Genomic DNA, 16939 nt, shown 5'->3' with positions numbered 1-16939 from the left:
GTCGCGGCCCTGTCCCGCCCCGCGGCCGCGTTTCCGGCCGGACGGTTTAGGCCGGCGCGCCGGGCCATGGCGGTGCTGCGCGTGCGCCACTGCCGCGCGCTCCTGTACTGCCGGCGCGTGCCGCCGCGCTGCCCCGCGTGCGGAGGGGACCTGCGCGGAGCCGGGCTGGCCTCGGCGCCTGTGCGCCTGGACAGCCCCTTCCGGCACGGCCACGGGCAGCCCCGCGCCTTCCTCGTCAGGCCGACCCGCGGCACCTTCCTGGAGTAACCGCCAGGGGGCGCTGAGGGGGCGGAAACGGCGGGACAGGGAGGGGAAAGGGCGGGAACGGGGCGGGACCGGGAACGGGAATGGGGAGGGAACGGGGCGGGACCGGGAACGGGAATGGGGAGGGACATGAGGAATGGGAAGGGACAGGGGATGGGAACGGGAATGGGAGTGGGAATGGGAGTGGGAATGGGGACGGGAATGGGTCGGGACAGGGGCGTGGGAGTGGGAATGGGGAATGGGAACGGGAATGGGAAATGAGGAACGGGGAGGGACATGGGAGTGGGAAGGGAACGGGGCGGGAACAGGAATGGGAACGGGGCGGGACAGGAAAGGGGAATGGGGAATGGGAACGGGGATGGGAACGGGGCGGGACACGGGAATAGGGGATGGGGAAGCAAAAGGACAGGGTAATGGGACGGGAACGGGGAGGGAATGGGGAATCGCAATGGGGCGGGCACTGAGAGGGAAATGAGTTGGGAAAGGGGTGGGCACTGAGGGAACGGGGAATGGAACGGGAGGGGAAGAGGGAGGAGAGTGGGGAATGGGAGGGAAAGGGCAGGGAAAGGGAGAGGGCAGGGAAGGGAATGGGCGGGAAAAGGGAATGCAAAACGAAGGGGGAAGGAAATGAAATGGGAAGACAAGGGAAGGGGGAAGGAAGGGCAAGGGAAGGGGAAGAGGAATGGGAAGGGAAGGGAAGGGAAGGGAAGGGAAGGGAAGGGAAGGGAAGGGAAGGGAAGGGAAGGGAAGGGAAGGGAAGGGAAGGGAAGGGAAGGGAAGGGAAGGGCGCCCAGCGCCGGGGAAGGCAGGCTGTCACCGGCAGGGGAGGGGCGGCCCTGCCGGGCTGTGCCGGCCCCGCCGTCCCTCAGCGCCGCTCCGCCCCTCCCGCAGCGGCTACGACGGGCACAGCGACCTGCACGTGGGCATCAGCAGCTCCCGGGGTGAGCGGCGCCTGCGGGCCCGGCCTGCGATGTCACACACCCCCGCCGGTCTGGGTGTGCCAGCTCGGGATATCCCGGGATAGGCTCACTGGGAATGGTCTCACCCTGCAGCACAGCTCCAGAGCAGATCCATTCCCCTGAATGGATTGAACAGGCACTGAATGGAATACACAGGTGCCTTCCACCCTTGGAATGAAAGGCTAGGCTTGCTTTAAAGGAATTACACTTTAATTGAGTTTAACATACTTTTTGCTAATTCTAAAACATCCCTAATTAAAAATAATTTTTAAAAGCCACCTTAAAAATCCTATTGGGCTCTAGCTAGAGCAGGCCCACCCTGTACACCATCATTCCAGGTGTGCATTTCATACAAAGCCAGTCTCCTTTGGGGGTTAGAAATGAAGCCTGATTGTTGCTCTGATTATTAAAGAGCCAACCCTTTTTTCACACCACGCTGTTGAGAAGGAGCCCAGGTGTTTGCTGGGAGCCAGGGCTGCATTTCCTGCCCTGCTGGTGGGAAGCTGGGTGAGAAGAAAGCTCTGTGTGTGTGTGTGTGTTTGCAGGTGTGGTGTACAGCTACGACCAGGAGGGCGTGCACAGGGATGCCAGGGGCTGGGAGCAGTGCATCAGCGTGCCCCTGCTGCAGCCTGACATGCAAGAGCTGCTGCAGCACTGGGACAGCCTCCTGCAGCAGTTCTCCCTGGAAGAGGCCTGGCTGCCCCACAGGTGTGTGCTGGCTTTGGGCTGGGCTCTGGGCTCACTCAGGACTCCATCCCTGGCAGCCCAGCCTGGCCTGCCTGCACAGAATGGGCTGAGCTTTAGGTAAAACTCAGCTGCTGGAACATAAAAGCTCTAAAGCAAGAGGTTTAAGGGATTTTGTATTAAAGCCTCAGTTCAGTGAACATCACCTGCATGCTGCTGAGTACAAAAGTCCAGGCATAACTCCATAAGTATTTTTCTGTCAGTTTTAGGTGAGTTTGCATTTAAAGGCTGAGCACAGTGATGGGATTCTTGCCCTGTTGTTGTTTTTGATGTTGTGGTGAGAAATGGAGAGCAGGCTGATTTCTGCTCTGCTGGAAAGCAGCACTCCTGGGATTGTCCCTCAGAGCCTGCCTGGGTGCCACTGAATGAATGCAACCATCAAAGAAAAAAAAAATCAAATCAAAAGCATTTTTTAGCAATTCTGTATGTGCTGACTATAAAATTTCAGGGATCAAACATTACCCCCCAAAAGAGATGGAAAATTTGATTTAGAGCAGAATTTTTAGATGTTTACAGAGCTGGTAAAACCAACAGAACTTGTGTCACTTTTACAGTTCCCAGTAATATTAAAAGTGCCCTGACACCCAAAGATCCCTGGCAGAAGAGCAGAGATGTGTGCATCCCTTCCCCTGGCTTTCCCTGCTTTTCCTTTTTCCACAGCCACATCAGTGACCACTGAACTGAAAACAACTTTAATTAAATCCTCTGCTTATTTTTCCAGTGGACAGGAACTGTAACTCCTTTTTGGGTTCAGGCCAAGCCCAGTCTGGTTTTCTGGAGAGCTTTTCCCTTACTGCAGGGTGGCAGAGAAATCACTGGTAGGGTTTGAAATGAGCTCCCACTCACCCGTGGTGGCACACACAGAGTTAACTCTGGGGGTGCAGGAAAGGGCTGCAACAATAGCTGGGAGAGCAAAGGTTAACAAGGTAAAAACAAAAAAAAGTATAAAAAAATAAGAACTGCTTTTTGTCAAGCCTTGCAGCTCTCATTTTTACAGAGCTCAGGCTGGGAGGTGCTACTTGTGAGGAAGATATGGAACAACTGGGAGGGAGGGGGAGTGACTGGAGAGTATTCCTGGAGTAAATGCTCCTGAGGATGGTGGTGGGTGGCAGTGCCCCGCTCAGGGCTGTGTGTCAGTGTCACTGCCCCGCTCAGGGGTGTGTGACAGTGACACTGCCCCGCTGAGGGGTGTGTGACAGTGACACTGCCCTGCTCAGGGGTGTCTGTCAGTGACACTGCCCCGCTCAGGGCTGTGTGACAGTGACACTGCCCCGCTCAGGGGTGTGTGACAGTGACACTGCCCTGCTCAGGGCTGTGTGACAGTGACACTGCCCTGCTCAGGGCTGTGTGACAGTGACACTGCCCCGCTCAGGGGTGTGTGACAGTGACACTGCCCCGCTCAGGGCTGTGTGACAGTGACACTGCCCCGCTCAGGGCTGTGTGACAGTGACACTGCCCCGCTCAGGGCTGTGTGACAGTGACACTGCCCTGCTCAGGGCTGTGTGACAGTGACACTGCCCCGCTCAGGGCTGTGTGACAGTGACACTGCCCCGCTCAGGGCTGTGTGACAGTGACACTGCCCCGCTCAGGGGTGTCTGTCAGTGACACTGCCCCGCTCAGGGGTGTCTGTCAGTGACACTGCCCCGCTGAGGGGTGTGTGACAGTGACACTGCCCCGCTCAGGGCTGTGTGACAGTGTCACTGCCCCGCTCAGGGTGTGTGACAGTGTCACTGCCCCGCTCAGGAGTGTGTGACAGTGACACTGCCCCGCTCAGGGCTGTGTGACAGTGACACTGCCCTGCTCAGGGTGTGTGACAGTGACACTGTCCCGCTCAGGGGTGTCTGTCAGTGACACTGCCCTGCTCAGGGCTGTGTGACAGTGACACTGTCCCGCTCAGGGGTGTGTGACAGTGACACTGCCCCGCTCAGGGGTGTGTGACAGTGACACTGCCCCGCTGAGTGAGGCCTTTCCCCAGGTACGAGGAGCAGCAGCACAACTGTTTCACCTTCGCCCTGGCCTTCATCAACCGCGTGCGGCAGGGCCGGGGCGGGGCCGCGCTGAGCAGGGCGGAGTTCACGGAGCGCTTCGTGCTGCCCCGCACCAGGGAGGCCGCCGGCTACCTGCGGCTGCAGCAGCTGCTGGAGCACAGCGACATCCACATCGTGCCCCTGGCTGAGCAGCAGCAGCAGCAGAGCCCGCCCGGGAACCACGGCCCGCTGGGGTAGCGCTGGGAAAGGAGGGGCAACCTCAGGGGTTAAGGTTTAATGTGGGTAGAAACACCTTTAACTAAACCCTGCACCTCAGGGTACCGAGCTTGTGCATTTCGGGGAAGTCACACACACACAATGTACACACTACAGGGAACTATTCCTGTGGAAAAATGTTCTGTGATTTAACATTCACTGTGTGCTCTGTTCCTGCAAAAACTTCACAGCAGAAATCAGAACTGCTGTGGAGGATTTACAGATGAACTGTGGGAACTCCAGAAATCAGAACTGCTGTGGAGTTCAGGGATTTACAAATGAACTGTGGGAACTTCAGCTGTAGCAAACCAAAATGGCCTTTTCTGTCACATTGTTCACTGCTGAGTGAAAAAAGGGAACATGTGCTTGTGTGCTGCTAAATCCCATCCCTGTCTGACTGTTAATTTCCTTTCCTTTAAACACTAATAAATGTACCAACAAATAAATCCAGCCTCTTTGCCTATCAGATTTCTTTTTTCACTCTGAACTGCGTAAAGTAAAGAAGCCAAGGTGTAAAGTAAAGAAGCCAAGGTGTAAAGCAGGGTAAAGGAAAGAAGCCAAGGTGTAAAGTAAAGGTAAAGGAAAGAAGCCAAGGTGTAAAGTAAAGGTAAAGGAAAGAAGCCAAGGTGTAAAGTAAAGGTAAAGTAAAGAAGCCAAGGTGTAAAGTAAAGGTAAAGTAAAGAAGCCAAGGTGTAAAGCAGGGTAAAGTAAAGAAGCCAAGGTGTAAAGCAGGGTAAAGAAGCCAAGGTGGAGTTCAGATACCTGAATGTGAAACTGCAAATCCCAAGGGAAGAAACACTTCTCACCCAGATGGGAAAAGGTGCCCAGGCCCCAGAATAAATTTGAATTCTGGGAAGAGTTCCTCAATTCTGAGCTGTGATTGTAGAAGTAAGTTCCAGGGTCCCAAATCCAAATCTGAATTCCCCAAGACTGAAGTCAGGTTTGTGCTGCCATAATATCAGAAATACTGTTCCTAATGACTGCAGTGTAACCACCACTCAAACATGCACCTTTTTATATTTTATATTTTGAGTTGAACACAGCTTTTCATCTGTTCACTCACATTTTTCACTAAACATGATACATCTCATTTTGAACAGCATTTATACACACCATTTTATGTTGGTAGAAAATGCTCTGGGCCAACAGTTCATCACAAGATTAGGTGAAAACCAACAAAAAGTGGATTTCAAAAAGGGTTTCTTGTGCAGTCAGTTAAAATTCATCGGGCTCGCTGCGCTCACGGGAGGAGACCCAGCGGGACACGATCAGCTCCTGAAACAAAGCCAGCAATGAGGAAGGAAAACCCCAAAAGCTGCAGGAAATCAGAGAGAGATGGGGACAGGCCTGTAAAACTGATTGTGTGCATTTTGTGCCCACTGAGGTGTTTCAGTAGATGACTCTGTTGGCTCCTGAAGAGAGCTGAACTCTCACACTTTCCCCTTTTATATCTGACCTTCGCTCAGCCCTGCCATCTCCACAGGGTTTTAGGAATCCCTAAATGTTTACATGCACTGCACCAGCAACATTCCCATTCACACAGCAGAGGTTAAGCTCACAGAGATCCTGCAAAGCACTTTGCATGACTTGGGGCAGGAAGGAATTTGATTTTATGTGCAAAACTCAAATCAAGGCAAAGAAGAAGGCACAGTTCTCCCAGGGAAGCACTCACCTGAACCTTGATTCTCTTCATGCACTCTGGGGTTGCCATCTCCTCTGCTGTCATGTCAGAAGGTCTGATCAAGTAGCACAGCATGAGCTCCTGTGGGCAGGAGCAAACACAGAATTTCAGTGGATTATGGAGGCACCGTGGAGCTCTCACTGCCAATGTCAGGGAAATCCCAGTCTCAAAAGGAAAATCCTGGGAGATGGAAAGGGCTTTATAAACAGAAGTGGCAGTCAGGAAACAAGGGTCCCTCAGGTCTTGCTGTTCCTCACACAACTTCTAACATTCCTACAAATGGCAGAACTTTCATAATTATTATTTAACAATTCTTCCAGGATTCACCTGGTATTGACAAAGGAAACTTCTCTCCCACTGGCAGCTCAACATATTGTTCAGCAGGAGGATTCTCTTCCCAGCCTCAGTTAAATCCCTGCCCTGTGGAGCCAAACTTTACCTTGGAAGCATTTGCATTTGTTCTGTTCAGCCCAGAGAGGGACATCCAGCTGAGGGGTCTGCGAAGGGAACCTTCAAAATTATCATCCACCAACTCAGCAATGACAGAGTAACTGGAAAACAGCAGGCAGGACAGGTCACAGAAAGGAAACTGGCATTTTCTGAAAACACAGCAGGCAGGACAGGTCACAGAAAGGAAACTGGCATTGTCTGAAAACACAGCAGGCAGGACAGGTCACAGAAAGGAAACTGCATTTTCTGAAAACACAGCAGGCAGGACAGGTCACAGAAAGGAAACTGGCATTTTCTGAGGACAACTCAAGGACCAGGGGCTAAAAACTGGCATTAAACAATCTGCCAGTTTGCAAGCTGTGGGATTGAGTCTTTCTATAAGGAAAAGAGGAGAAATACTGAAGTTGTGCATGTGCCCAATGGTGCCTTCCCTCCCACCCTTCTGATGTTTGCAGCATTCTCTTTGTTAATGCCAAGCTGACATTTATAACCAATTTATTACCTAGGAGTTCAACCTGACTATAGCCAACAAATAAAGACAATTATCATACCTTAAAAGTTCTCCCAAATTACCCAGACCATGTATTTTTCTAAGTCAGTATTACAAAATCCAATTATTTTCCTGAGTCTATCATCATAGAGTACTAAATCATAACTAAATCACAACTGCAGCTCGTGGTTTTGAATGCCTGTTATTTACATTCAAAGAAATGGTGTCATTTAGCTCCTCTGCTGAAAGGATTTTCACATTCCCAGCGTGAACACAATGTGTTTTGAGTGATGAGCATGTGCTGAAGCAGTGAAGATGCTGAACTGGAGTGAGTGCAATTTGACTGAAGGAAATGAGGCAGAAACAGGAGGGTCAAACCTGGCGTGGTAGAACGGGGGCCCTTTCCGATACAGCACTGGAATGAAAGAGAAACACCTCAGTCACATCAGAGTTCAAACGGGTTTAACACCAGGGCCATCACTATTGTCAAATGTTCTGTAAATTGTAATTACATGAGAAAAAAACCTCAGCTCTTGTGAATTCTGCTCAGTTAGGTTGTCCCAGCAAGTGGAGAGAGGGAGGAGCAGCAGAGTGACTCAGGGCAGGCCAAGGGCAAGGCAGAAGAACCAGAGGAACTGGCAATTGTAGGAGAGAGTTTAGGATGGGATTTTCTGGCAGGGATGATGAATTCAGCCAGAGCTGCACCCTGACCTAAAGGACTTGCTCAGCATCCCCCAAGCTGTGTCACCACTTCAGCAGCACTAAAACACCTGCTGGGCTGCACACATGCAGAAACACCTGACTTCAATGCATGTTCTGTAACTGCTGCACTGCTTGTGTTGACATGAGCCAAGTGGAGCTCTTGGGTTCCTCAGCAAGGACACCACTAATTACTTCTGGAATATCAAACCCTCAAACAATAATACAAAAATGCCAAATCCATTCTCTAGCTCCCCCAAACCCCACACAAAGAGCCAATCCTGGCAGTGAGTTCAGCAGAAGTCCAGCTGCTCTTAACTGGGAGGAATGGGGTGCATGAACTTCAGTGTGGATTGGGATCTGGGCTCAAACCTGTTATGTTAACCCTGCAGCAGATGTGTTTAGGAGAGGACAGAGAAAGTTGGGAAGGGAATTTCAGTGCAATCCTGAAGGAATTCTGAACCTCATGAAGCAAACCAGGCCTTCCAAGCTGTCTCCTCACCTCCTGGATATGGGATGCTCCTTTCCACTCACATCCCAACTTCCCTGCTAACCCAGATGTGCTCTGGCAATGCAAGCAGCAAAGGCTGCTCCACGCAGTCCTGCAGCTCCTCACTGACCTCCCCTCTGGAGTTCCCGCTTGCCTGGAGGAGGGGTGGCCAGGAAATGACCCCATTTTTGGGGAGGTACTCACAGAGGTCCGTGCCATACTTCAGCCCCACCTTGGGCACCCAGCCCTTGCCCCTGAAGTAGTGGTAGGCCATGTAGGTGGTTTTGAAATCAGGCTTCACCTCACTGAACACTTGCCACAGCTTCACGATGCTCAGGGGCTCCTGCACAGCACACAGCAAGGTCACTGCACTGAGAGAAACCAGCCATGCCTGCTGCACAGGGCACCAAATTCCACAGCACCAAGCACCAAATTCCACAGCACCAAACACCAAATTCCACAGCACCACACACCAAATTCCACAGCACCAAACACCAAATTCCACAGCACCAAACACCAAATTCCACAGCACCAAACACCAAATGGCACAGCACCAAACACCAAATTCCACAGCACCAAACACCAAATTCCACAGCACCAAACACCAAATTCCACAGCCACGGAGCAGGAACTGCAGGCAGTGAAACAGAACCCCTGCATCCAAGGCAGGAACCTGCTGCTCCACTTAGTGGCTCTTTTAGGCAGTTCACAATCATTCCCATAACACTCCTGTTAAAGGAAAGGCTGATAAATCTTCAACTAAAAGCACAGGGTTGAATTATTATGTAATAATAGTTTGATAGAATTAATATCTAAAACTCCCAAGGAATTTTGCCATCTCAGGTGTGATTATTTACCATATTATTTCTCCTGTATTTCCAAGTTACAACAAAAATCCTTTCTCTGCAGACACACAGTGCTTAATTATATCTGTCTTGGTAAACTTAAAGATTTCAGAGCTGTATTTCCTAAACAGAAATACCATTAGTTGTAAGAAAATCTTCCCAATCCCTGTGTTTGGTATTTCCTCCTCCAGAATTACCAGCACAAATCACTGCCACACAGGGGAAGATTCAGACCAAACCATATCCAGAGAAAAGCATCCCCAGTAATCCCAAATGAATCCAATCTCTCACCTCACCATAATAAACACTTAAACATCCCAGAGCATAGACCAAGAAAAAAGCCTGAAAAAACAAACAGAGGCAGTTTAAGTGATGGCTACATTCCCCTCCTGTAGTTTATACACAAAACCTTGAAAGAACAAAGGCTTCATTCATTAATTTCCTACAATGTCATTAAATATAATGAGAAGCAGCAGAATTGAAAGAGGATTCATACAAATGTTGTATTCCAGCCCTGTCACAGGTTTCTGTGTCAGTGGCATTACTCACCTAAAGCAAACAGGATTGGACTCTTGTTTTTTAACCACCTCATGTAATTATCACAGCACATTAAAGCTAAGTTTAATGACTAAGACAATCCAGGTCTTTAGGAGACACAGGACTCTGTATTTTAGTAACATATTTTAAATGACAGTGTGACATAAATTAAGGTTTACTTTTTCAGATGAAAAGCAAACTCACTTGCACTGTGCTTGACACATACCTCTTCCAAGCTGAGTTGTAAGTACTCAAAAATCCTAAATGGGTTTTTTCTGCATACTAATACTTCCTTCTTGACAAGCTACAAGAAAAATTGGCTATTATTAATATGTTGAACTGGAAAAAAGACTGAATTCTGAAAGTAGCTTTGTCTAAACGATCAGATAATTTTTCTTACATTCTCTTGTGCATGAGTGGAGTCATCTTCAGGACAGGAGCTGCCTTCTTCCTCCTCTTGCACCAGCACATACTCTGGAGCACATTCCCTTGAGTCCATCTCCTCCCAAGCCCTCAGCTCAGGGCTCTGCTTCCCCTCACAGCCCCAGGGCACAGCAGGGTCCCTGTGGCAGGACCCCTCAGCCATGTCCCTGGGCTGCTCCTGTTCCTGCTCCCTGGAGGCACTGCCAGCATCTCCTCCCTCCTGGGAGTGCTGCTCGTGACCCTCAGGCCTTTGGGCTCCTTCCCTGCCACATTTCCTGCCCAGCTCTGCATTTCCCGTGCTCCCTGTGGTGCAGCTGTGCCCAGCCTGTCCATCCCCATCCCCTGTGCAGAAGGGCAGCCCCAGGGGTTTGGTGTAACTCTCCAGGATCCTGCTGATGGAGCAGCTGTCCAGGCCCTGCTCCTGCAGCACACTCCGAGCCCACTGCACGCGCCGCTGGTACCTGGGAACACAGAAATGGGAACTGCAGGGATTGAGCCTTTAATGAACACTGCACAGCCCAGGAGGCTCAGCACAGAGCACAGACACCCCCAGCAGCTGTGGGCACAAATGGGGTCACAAGTGGGGCTCCAGTGTTTTTGGGAGCCCCATGAACACTCCAGCTTTTACACAGCCAAGGACTGAGAGCAGGAGCTGCAAACTCTGCTGTAACTGCCCTGGAAACAGCACTGGCACTGCAGGAATTCTCCATTCTCCAGTAGGAATCACCCTGTGGAACTGAACACCTCAATCTGAGCACAGAAATGGGAACTGCAGGGATTGAGCCTTTAATGAACACTGCACATCCCAGGAGGCTCAGCACAGAGCAGCAGCTGTGGGCACAAATGGCATCCATGCCCTGGGGCTCCAGTTTTTTAGGGAGCCTCGTGAGCACCAAGTGCTGGGCAGGTTCAAGGAGCAGCAGCTTCACCAGGGAGAAAATCCCATCTCCCATGAAAGCCTTAAGGCTGAATTCCCCACAGATTTGGAATTGGAATTTCAGGATTGAAACATGGAACAAGAGCCCTCCCACTTCAGCTTTTACACAAGGATTGAGAGCAGGAGCTGCAAAATTCTGCTGTAACTGCCCTGGAAACTGCAGTGGCACTGCAGGAACCCCAGTGGAAAATTCTCCAGTAGGAACCAACCCCTCAGTTATATCCCTGAGAGATAACAACAATCCCATCACTGAGATATTTACAACTTTCAGCTACTACTTCTAATATTTTTCAATCATGACAGAGTTTTTAGCACCTTTTCAGTTCCTTCTCTTGGAAAACAACATTAATTAATTATTACTAACATTTAATGTTATTAAAATAACACGAAGTCAGTCGAAACAGGACTCTTCACTCTGTGAAGGTGAAAATCTTGCACAGCATTTTTTATTTCCCTGAACAAAATCCTCAGGCAGCAATTTCAGCCCAGGTGACAAGGGCATTAAATGCAAATTCCATGTGTCAACACAAACACAAGTGCAGGCTCCTGATAAAGCTGGGTAATTCAGGGCTCTGCTCTTTGGTATATAAAGGACATTCCTCTCTGTCCTATTATTTAATTACCATTTAATTTGCACTTGCAGAGCATTTTGTGCACCAATAAAATCCCACTTTTAGTGATGCTCAGCATCTGCAAGCAGCAATAGCTGTAGCAGCATTAGTAATATTATGGTTATTGTTTTTCTTACCTAAAATTGAGAGCAAAATTTTAAAATTTAGGTGAAGTTTTTAGTTATCATAAGATTAAAACCAACTGAGTAACTCACCTGCACATGTTTAATATTTTATACACTATTTAAGCAGAAAAAAAAAAAAAAAGTAGTCCAACACTAAGTTCTGCTAAGTGTACAAACTACCAAGGTTAACTGAGACTTAAAAAAAGGTAAAATATCAAAGTATTGTAAAATATCAAAGTATTGTAAAAGTTCAAGGGCTGCTTCAGCTGCACCATAAAAACCCAATATGGAAATGGAAGAGATATTTTAAATAGCCTGCCCCAGAAATTTCTTTTCCTGCTCCTCACCTGAAGAATGTTTATTATGCTTATAATCATTATTAATTAATTACCCATTCTGTGGATGCACTGAGCCTTGGCTTGTCTCCAGCAATCAACACCTACAAGCCTGCATGAAAAACCACCCTGAGGATCACCCCCTGCCCTTTTCTCATGATTTCATTTATAAATTCTAAAGTAATTTATAAATGAAATAATGAGAAAAGAAATGGAAGCAAGTCACTGCCTTAATTCATACAGCAAACAACCTGAAACCTAGTGTGAGAAACATAAACCAGAACAATCTGTTTCCTAAAAACACCAAGAAAAAAAGCAAATTCACTTACTTTTGGGATGTAATAATGGGCATGTTTGTGTTAACACCTGTGTAAAGAAAAAAGCATACATTGTTTCATCAATATAAGGATGGTTTTGTGTGATTTTGGTCACTGGGTGATCAAATTGTCCCCATTTGCAGTCCTCAAAGCCATTTTGGTGCCACTTTTCAAGCAGGGATACAGCAGAACCAGGAAAGTGTTGTTTTGGTTTTTTAAGATTTTTTAGCTTTCTGATGTTGATATTCTTGTAACGAGCTTTCTCACACACTTTCTGTGAATAACTCATTGTTTTGCATTTCTTTATGGAGGAGGAGAAATTTGATGGGCTGTTGGTTTGTCCAGTGTCATTGGAGAGGTGGCACTGTCACCCTCCAATCCACTGTCACTTTTGGAAAACTATAAATGTTGGAGTCAGAAAACAAACTTCTCTTTTCCTTCACCTTGAGAACAGCAGTGTGTGATTGTGTTTTTTGTGTACTACAGTGCCAGAAAGGTACAAATGTCACAGCCTGCACAGAGGAGAATTGAACACACTTTTTTCTCCAGATAATTATGGAGGGACAGAATAAAATCCAGTGATGGCCTCTAGGACTTCACTGAGTACAAAATCAGTTTTTACATAAACAGCCAAGAGCAGACTGGGTGTGACTGAAACCTTCACCAACCCTTCCCTCATCATTTCAGGGACATCAAAAGCTGCAGATCAAACCCAAGGAAAACAAGGGGGGGAAAAAGCCCCAGGATGATCCCTTTACTTCAATCTTCCCAAGCAACAGTTCACTGAAGGTTTGGGTGAATGCACTAAGGAATTATCCACATGGATTCCAACTCTTGGATTTTTCCTAGGCATGAGAGGTGGGGAGAGACACATCTCCTTCACCTGATCCATCCAGCAGATTATTCTGTGTGTAATTTATAAAAATATGCCTTCCATAGGTGTGGAGAGCTCCCAGAGCAGTGCTGGGCTACAAGCAGCCCCCACTCACCTCTCCACTTGGCCACCAGCTGAGGATCTGAAATGCTGAACACTGGGCGGCTCCTGGAGAGGATCCCTTTGCCAAAATAGCCCTGCAAGGACAGAAAACCCCAAATCACCTCATGGCACACACAGCAACTTCTGCCCACTTATAGTTGGGTCTTTTCCCTGAACTCGAAATATCTAAAACCTCCCAGGAAATGTTTGAAAACAACACCTGAAACCAAGGAGACAGCACAGCATTACAGTGGTACTCAGACACAAAAAACTGAACACGGCTTGTTTCGCACGTGAATAAATCACTCTGAAATTAAAATAATTATAAAAGCACTTATAAAACATTAATAAAGCTTTAAAAATAAGAAAATGCTTTGAAAAGTTGCATGAAAACCTCCCAGGAAATGTTTGAAAACAACACCTGAAACCAAGGGGACAGCACAGCATTACAGTGGTACTCAGACACAAAAAACTGAACACGGCTTGTTTCGCACGTGAATAAATCACTCTGAAATTAAAATAATTACACAAGCACTTATAAAACATTAATAAAGCTTTTAAAACAAGAAAATGCTTTGAAAAGTTGCATGAAAACCTCCTAGGAAATGTTTGAAAACAACACCTGAAACCAAGGAGACAGCACAGCATTAGAGTGGTACTCAGACACAAAAAACTGAACACGGCTTGTTTCGCACGTGAATAAATCACTCTGAAATTAAAATAATTATAAAAGCACTTATAAAACATTAATAAAGTTTTAAAAACAAGAAAATGCTTTGAAAAGTTGCATGAAAACTTCCTAGGAAATGTTTGAAAACAACACCTGAAACCAAGGAGACAGCACAGCATTACAGTGGTACTCAGACACAAAAAACTGAACACGGCTTGTTTCGCACAGGGATAAATCACTCTGAAATTAAAATAATTACACAAGCACTTATAAAACATTAATAAAGCTTTAAAAACAAGAAAATGCTTTGAAAAGTTGCACGAAATGTTGAAAGCAGACATAAATATGAAGGATTTGCAGCTGTTTCTTAGCTCACAGTGTCACTTCATTCCAACATTTATTTCCTTGGATAAGAAACTTTTCACATTTGATACAGAAAGAATTTTTCTTGCAGTGATTTCAGGAGAGAAGGGAAATATGGAGAATCACGGGTGGCTGAAAATAAAGGCAGCAGATTTGAACCAGTGTTGTGTTTTACCTGCATTTAAAACACTACAAATATTGTGCAAACAGGGTGCAGCACCTTGTTGTAGAGCTGTTCAATATCCTCGGGGTTCCTCACAATCACATTGTTGTTAATGATCTCAGCCTGGCAGAGTCTGAAATCCTTCCCCCCCACATCCACAGGAAAGGGAGCCTTGTAGGACTCGAAAACTCTTCTTTTCTTTTTTGGGGGGTGAAAAACTGCTTCTGCCATGTCTTACTTTATCCTCCTAAAAGTGCAAAGAAAAGATTTAACACCCGGGAATTAAGGTCCGCCCATTTTTCTCGTACTTCAGCAAGACCCCTCCTACAGCAGCACATTCTCAGTGGGGGCTGCAGGGTAACACAGGTTTAATTCTTCAACTCTTACACCAAACAAACGCAGGCAGGGATGCGCTGGAGATCTCCGATCTGCCTCTGGCGCATCCCCTGCACAGAGCTCATGAAGGAAACTCCAGAAATAAAGGAGTAAAATACATCCCCTCAAGTTTGCCCCGGATCCCCTCAGGGCTGCCCTGGATCCCCTCAGGGCTGTCCCGGGATCCCTCAGGGCTGCCCCGGATCCCTCAAGGCTCCGCCGGGATCCCCTCAGGGCTGCCCCGGATCCCCTCAGGGTTGTCCCGGATCCCCTCAAGTTTGCCCCGGATCCCCTCAGGGCTGCCCTGGATCCCCTCAGGGCTGCCCCGGGATCCCCTGAAGGCTGTCCTGGGATCATTCAGGGCTGCCCCGGGATCCCCTCAGGGCTGTCCCGCCAGTCCCTCAGGGTTGTCCCGAATCCCCTCAGGGCTCTGCCTGGATCCCCTCAGGGCTGCCCTGGATCCCCTCAGGGCTGTCCCGGGATCCCCTCAGGGCTGCCCCGGGATCCCTCAAGGCTCTGCCGGGATCCCCTCACGGCTGCCCCGGAATCCCCCCGGGATAGCCGGCCCTGCTGCAAGACCCGCACTCGGCCCGGGGTGTCCCGGTGGGTTTGGGGGCAGTGTCCGCTCCCGGGGTGTCCCGGTGGGTTTGAGGGGCGGTGTCCGCTCCCGGTGGGTTCGGGCAGACAGAGCCGGGCCGTTCCCGCCGCCCGCGCGCGCCACGCACCGTCACTGTCACCGTCACCGCCGCGCCGCCACCGCGCCTGCGCACTGAGCCCGCGCGGGAACGGCCCCGCCCCGAGCCCGCCCCGGTCCCGCCCGTGGGTCCCGCTCCGCTCCGCTCCGCTCCGGGAACCGGTCCCGCTCCGTCCCTGCCCATCGGTTCCGCTCCATCCCTGGTCACGGTCTATCCCCCGTCCCGCTCCGTTCCCGGTTGCGCTCCATCCCCGCCCATCGGTTGCGCTCCGTTCCCGCCAGGGGGCCCCGCCCCGCTCCATCCCCGGTCCCGCTCCATTCTCGCCTGGGGGTTCGGTCCCGCTTCGTCCTAGCCCAGAGGGAGTCCGGTCCCTGCCGGGGTGTTCCGGTCCTGGTTCACCCCGGTCCCGCTCCATTCCCGGTCCAGGGCAGGTTCCGGTCCCGCTCCATTCCCGGTCCAGGGCAGGTTCCGGTCCCGCTCCATCCCCGGTCCAGGGCAGGTTCCGGTCCCGCCCGGGTGTCCCGCCCCGGCAGAGGTGAGGCCGCGCTGTCCGGCCCCGGCTGCCGGCCCCGAGCCAGGGATGCTCCCGGCAGGGAAGGACCGGGAATGTGCTCCCGGCTCTGCTGCCGGGCTGTCCCTCCCAGGCTGCGGGGCTGTCCCTCCCGGGATGTGCTGATGTCCCTGCCGGGGACAAATCACATTGGCGGCTTTAGTGTGACCAAAGTGAGAGAAGCTTTTGGAGTGAGCGATGAGCTCCGTGAGCAGAGGCAGGAGGCACACACGGAGATGATTAATTAGAGAGAGATTGGTACAATGTTCTGCTCATTTGGCCCCGGGACAAGGCACCGCTGTCCCGCCGGGTGAGGCTGATCCCGCCGCTCAGAGCCAGCTCGGCACGACGGGCTTGTGCAGCTATAAAATAAAAGCGCCTGAATTAAATACAAAGCATTTTCCTTATTTAGGACCCGGTGTCTCTTTTTCTACACCTTGTCCAACCCACGGTCACACCTTCACCTGCTCCTGTTTGAGGCACCTGCGAGGTGCTGCCACTGTCACCAAAGAGGAGTGAGACAGTTTGGCTGCAGACTCTCAGCAGAGAATTCTGACTCCCAGCAGAGATCAGGGATGAAGAGCTGCAATAATACATCCTTTTAGGAGGTATTTTATCTCGTTCCTATTTTTTTATGGTGAGCCAAAGGGCAGGCAATAGTGAGTACAAGGCCAGACAGGAGTTATTGCACAAAACATGGGAACACTCAGCTTGTGTTCTCGCAGTTACCGCCTGCAGAGGTGTGCTCGATACACCAGCTCAGGACTTTTTGATGTTGATTTGCATAAAAAGTGTTGAAGCCAAACCTCAGAAGGGCCTGATGTGTTCTTTTCACCAAAGTACAGAGATGCTCTGGCAACCTCAGGTTCATTCTCAGAGCTCTGCCATTGAAATACCCAAATTAAAATATTCCAGGCAACAAAATGAAAGTGACCCAGCATCAAAGATGTCACTCTGATTCAAAATTCCTTCTAAATTGGTCAAACCAAGTCTCACA

At 49.6% G+C, this 16939-nt stretch overlaps 2 protein-coding genes across 2 annotated transcripts; one reads left to right on the top strand and one right to left on the bottom strand.

Moving 5' to 3' along the window:
• The first annotated feature begins 66 nt into the window (after positions 1 to 66).
• Positions 67 to 4447, top strand: MKRN2OS (MKRN2 opposite strand). Its single transcript, XM_058032052.1, has 4 exons — positions 67 to 263; positions 1156 to 1205; positions 1769 to 1931; positions 3943 to 4447. Exons 1-4 carry the CDS (start codon positions 67 to 69, stop codon positions 4190 to 4192), a joined length of 660 nt encoding a protein of 219 aa, XP_057888035.1. The 3' UTR covers positions 4193 to 4447.
• A 751-nt stretch (positions 4448 to 5198) lies between these two features.
• TSEN2 (tRNA splicing endonuclease subunit 2) lies at positions 5199 to 15488 on the bottom strand. The gene is made up of 12 exons (XM_058031908.1): positions 15423 to 15488; positions 14380 to 14569; positions 13140 to 13221; positions 12163 to 12199; positions 9803 to 10286; positions 9629 to 9706; positions 9157 to 9207; positions 8225 to 8363; positions 7210 to 7246; positions 6331 to 6442; positions 5883 to 5972; positions 5199 to 5485 (listed from the first exon to the last, which is right to left on the bottom strand). Exons 2-12 carry the CDS (start codon positions 14551 to 14553, stop codon positions 5426 to 5428), a joined length of 1344 nt encoding a protein of 447 aa, XP_057887891.1. The 5' UTR covers positions 14554 to 14569; positions 15423 to 15488; the 3' UTR covers positions 5199 to 5425.
• Between the last annotated feature and the right edge of the window lie 1451 nt (positions 15489 to 16939).

This window comes from Melospiza georgiana, chromosome 11 (assembly GCF_028018845.1).
Source record: "Melospiza georgiana isolate bMelGeo1 chromosome 11, bMelGeo1.pri, whole genome shotgun sequence".
In the NCBI taxonomy this organism is placed as follows: domain Eukaryota; kingdom Metazoa; phylum Chordata; class Aves; order Passeriformes; family Passerellidae; genus Melospiza; species Melospiza georgiana.
Note: the sequence above shows the minus strand (reverse complement) of the source record. Positions and strands in the feature narration are given on the sequence as shown.

What these genes read in the sequence shown, in the direction of transcription:
- TSEN2 (XM_058031908.1), bottom strand. Translation starts at nt 14,553, where the DNA reads ATGGCAGAAGCAGTTTTTCACCCCCCAAAAAAGAAAAGAAGAGTTTTC. An exon ending in CCCATTATTACATCCCAAAA is followed by an intron (nt 10,287 to 12,162) that starts GTAAGTGAATTT and finishes CTGTGTTCCCAG; the next exon opens with GTACCAGCGGCGCGTGCAGT. An exon ending in CAAATGCAAATGCTTCCAAG is followed by an intron (nt 5,973 to 6,330) that starts GTAAAGTTTGGC and finishes TCCTGCCCACAG; the next exon opens with GAGCTCATGCTGTGCTACTT.
- MKRN2OS (XM_058032052.1), top strand. Translation starts at nt 67, where the DNA reads ATGGCGGTGCTGCGCGTGCGCCACTGCCGCGCGCTCCTGTACTGCCGG. An exon ending in GGGCATCAGCAGCTCCCGGG is followed by an intron (nt 1,206 to 1,768) that starts GTGAGCGGCGCC and finishes GTGTGTTTGCAG; the next exon opens with GTGTGGTGTACAGCTACGAC. An exon ending in GAGGCCTGGCTGCCCCACAG is followed by an intron (nt 1,932 to 3,942) that starts GTGTGTGCTGGC and finishes GCCTTTCCCCAG; the next exon opens with GTACGAGGAGCAGCAGCACA.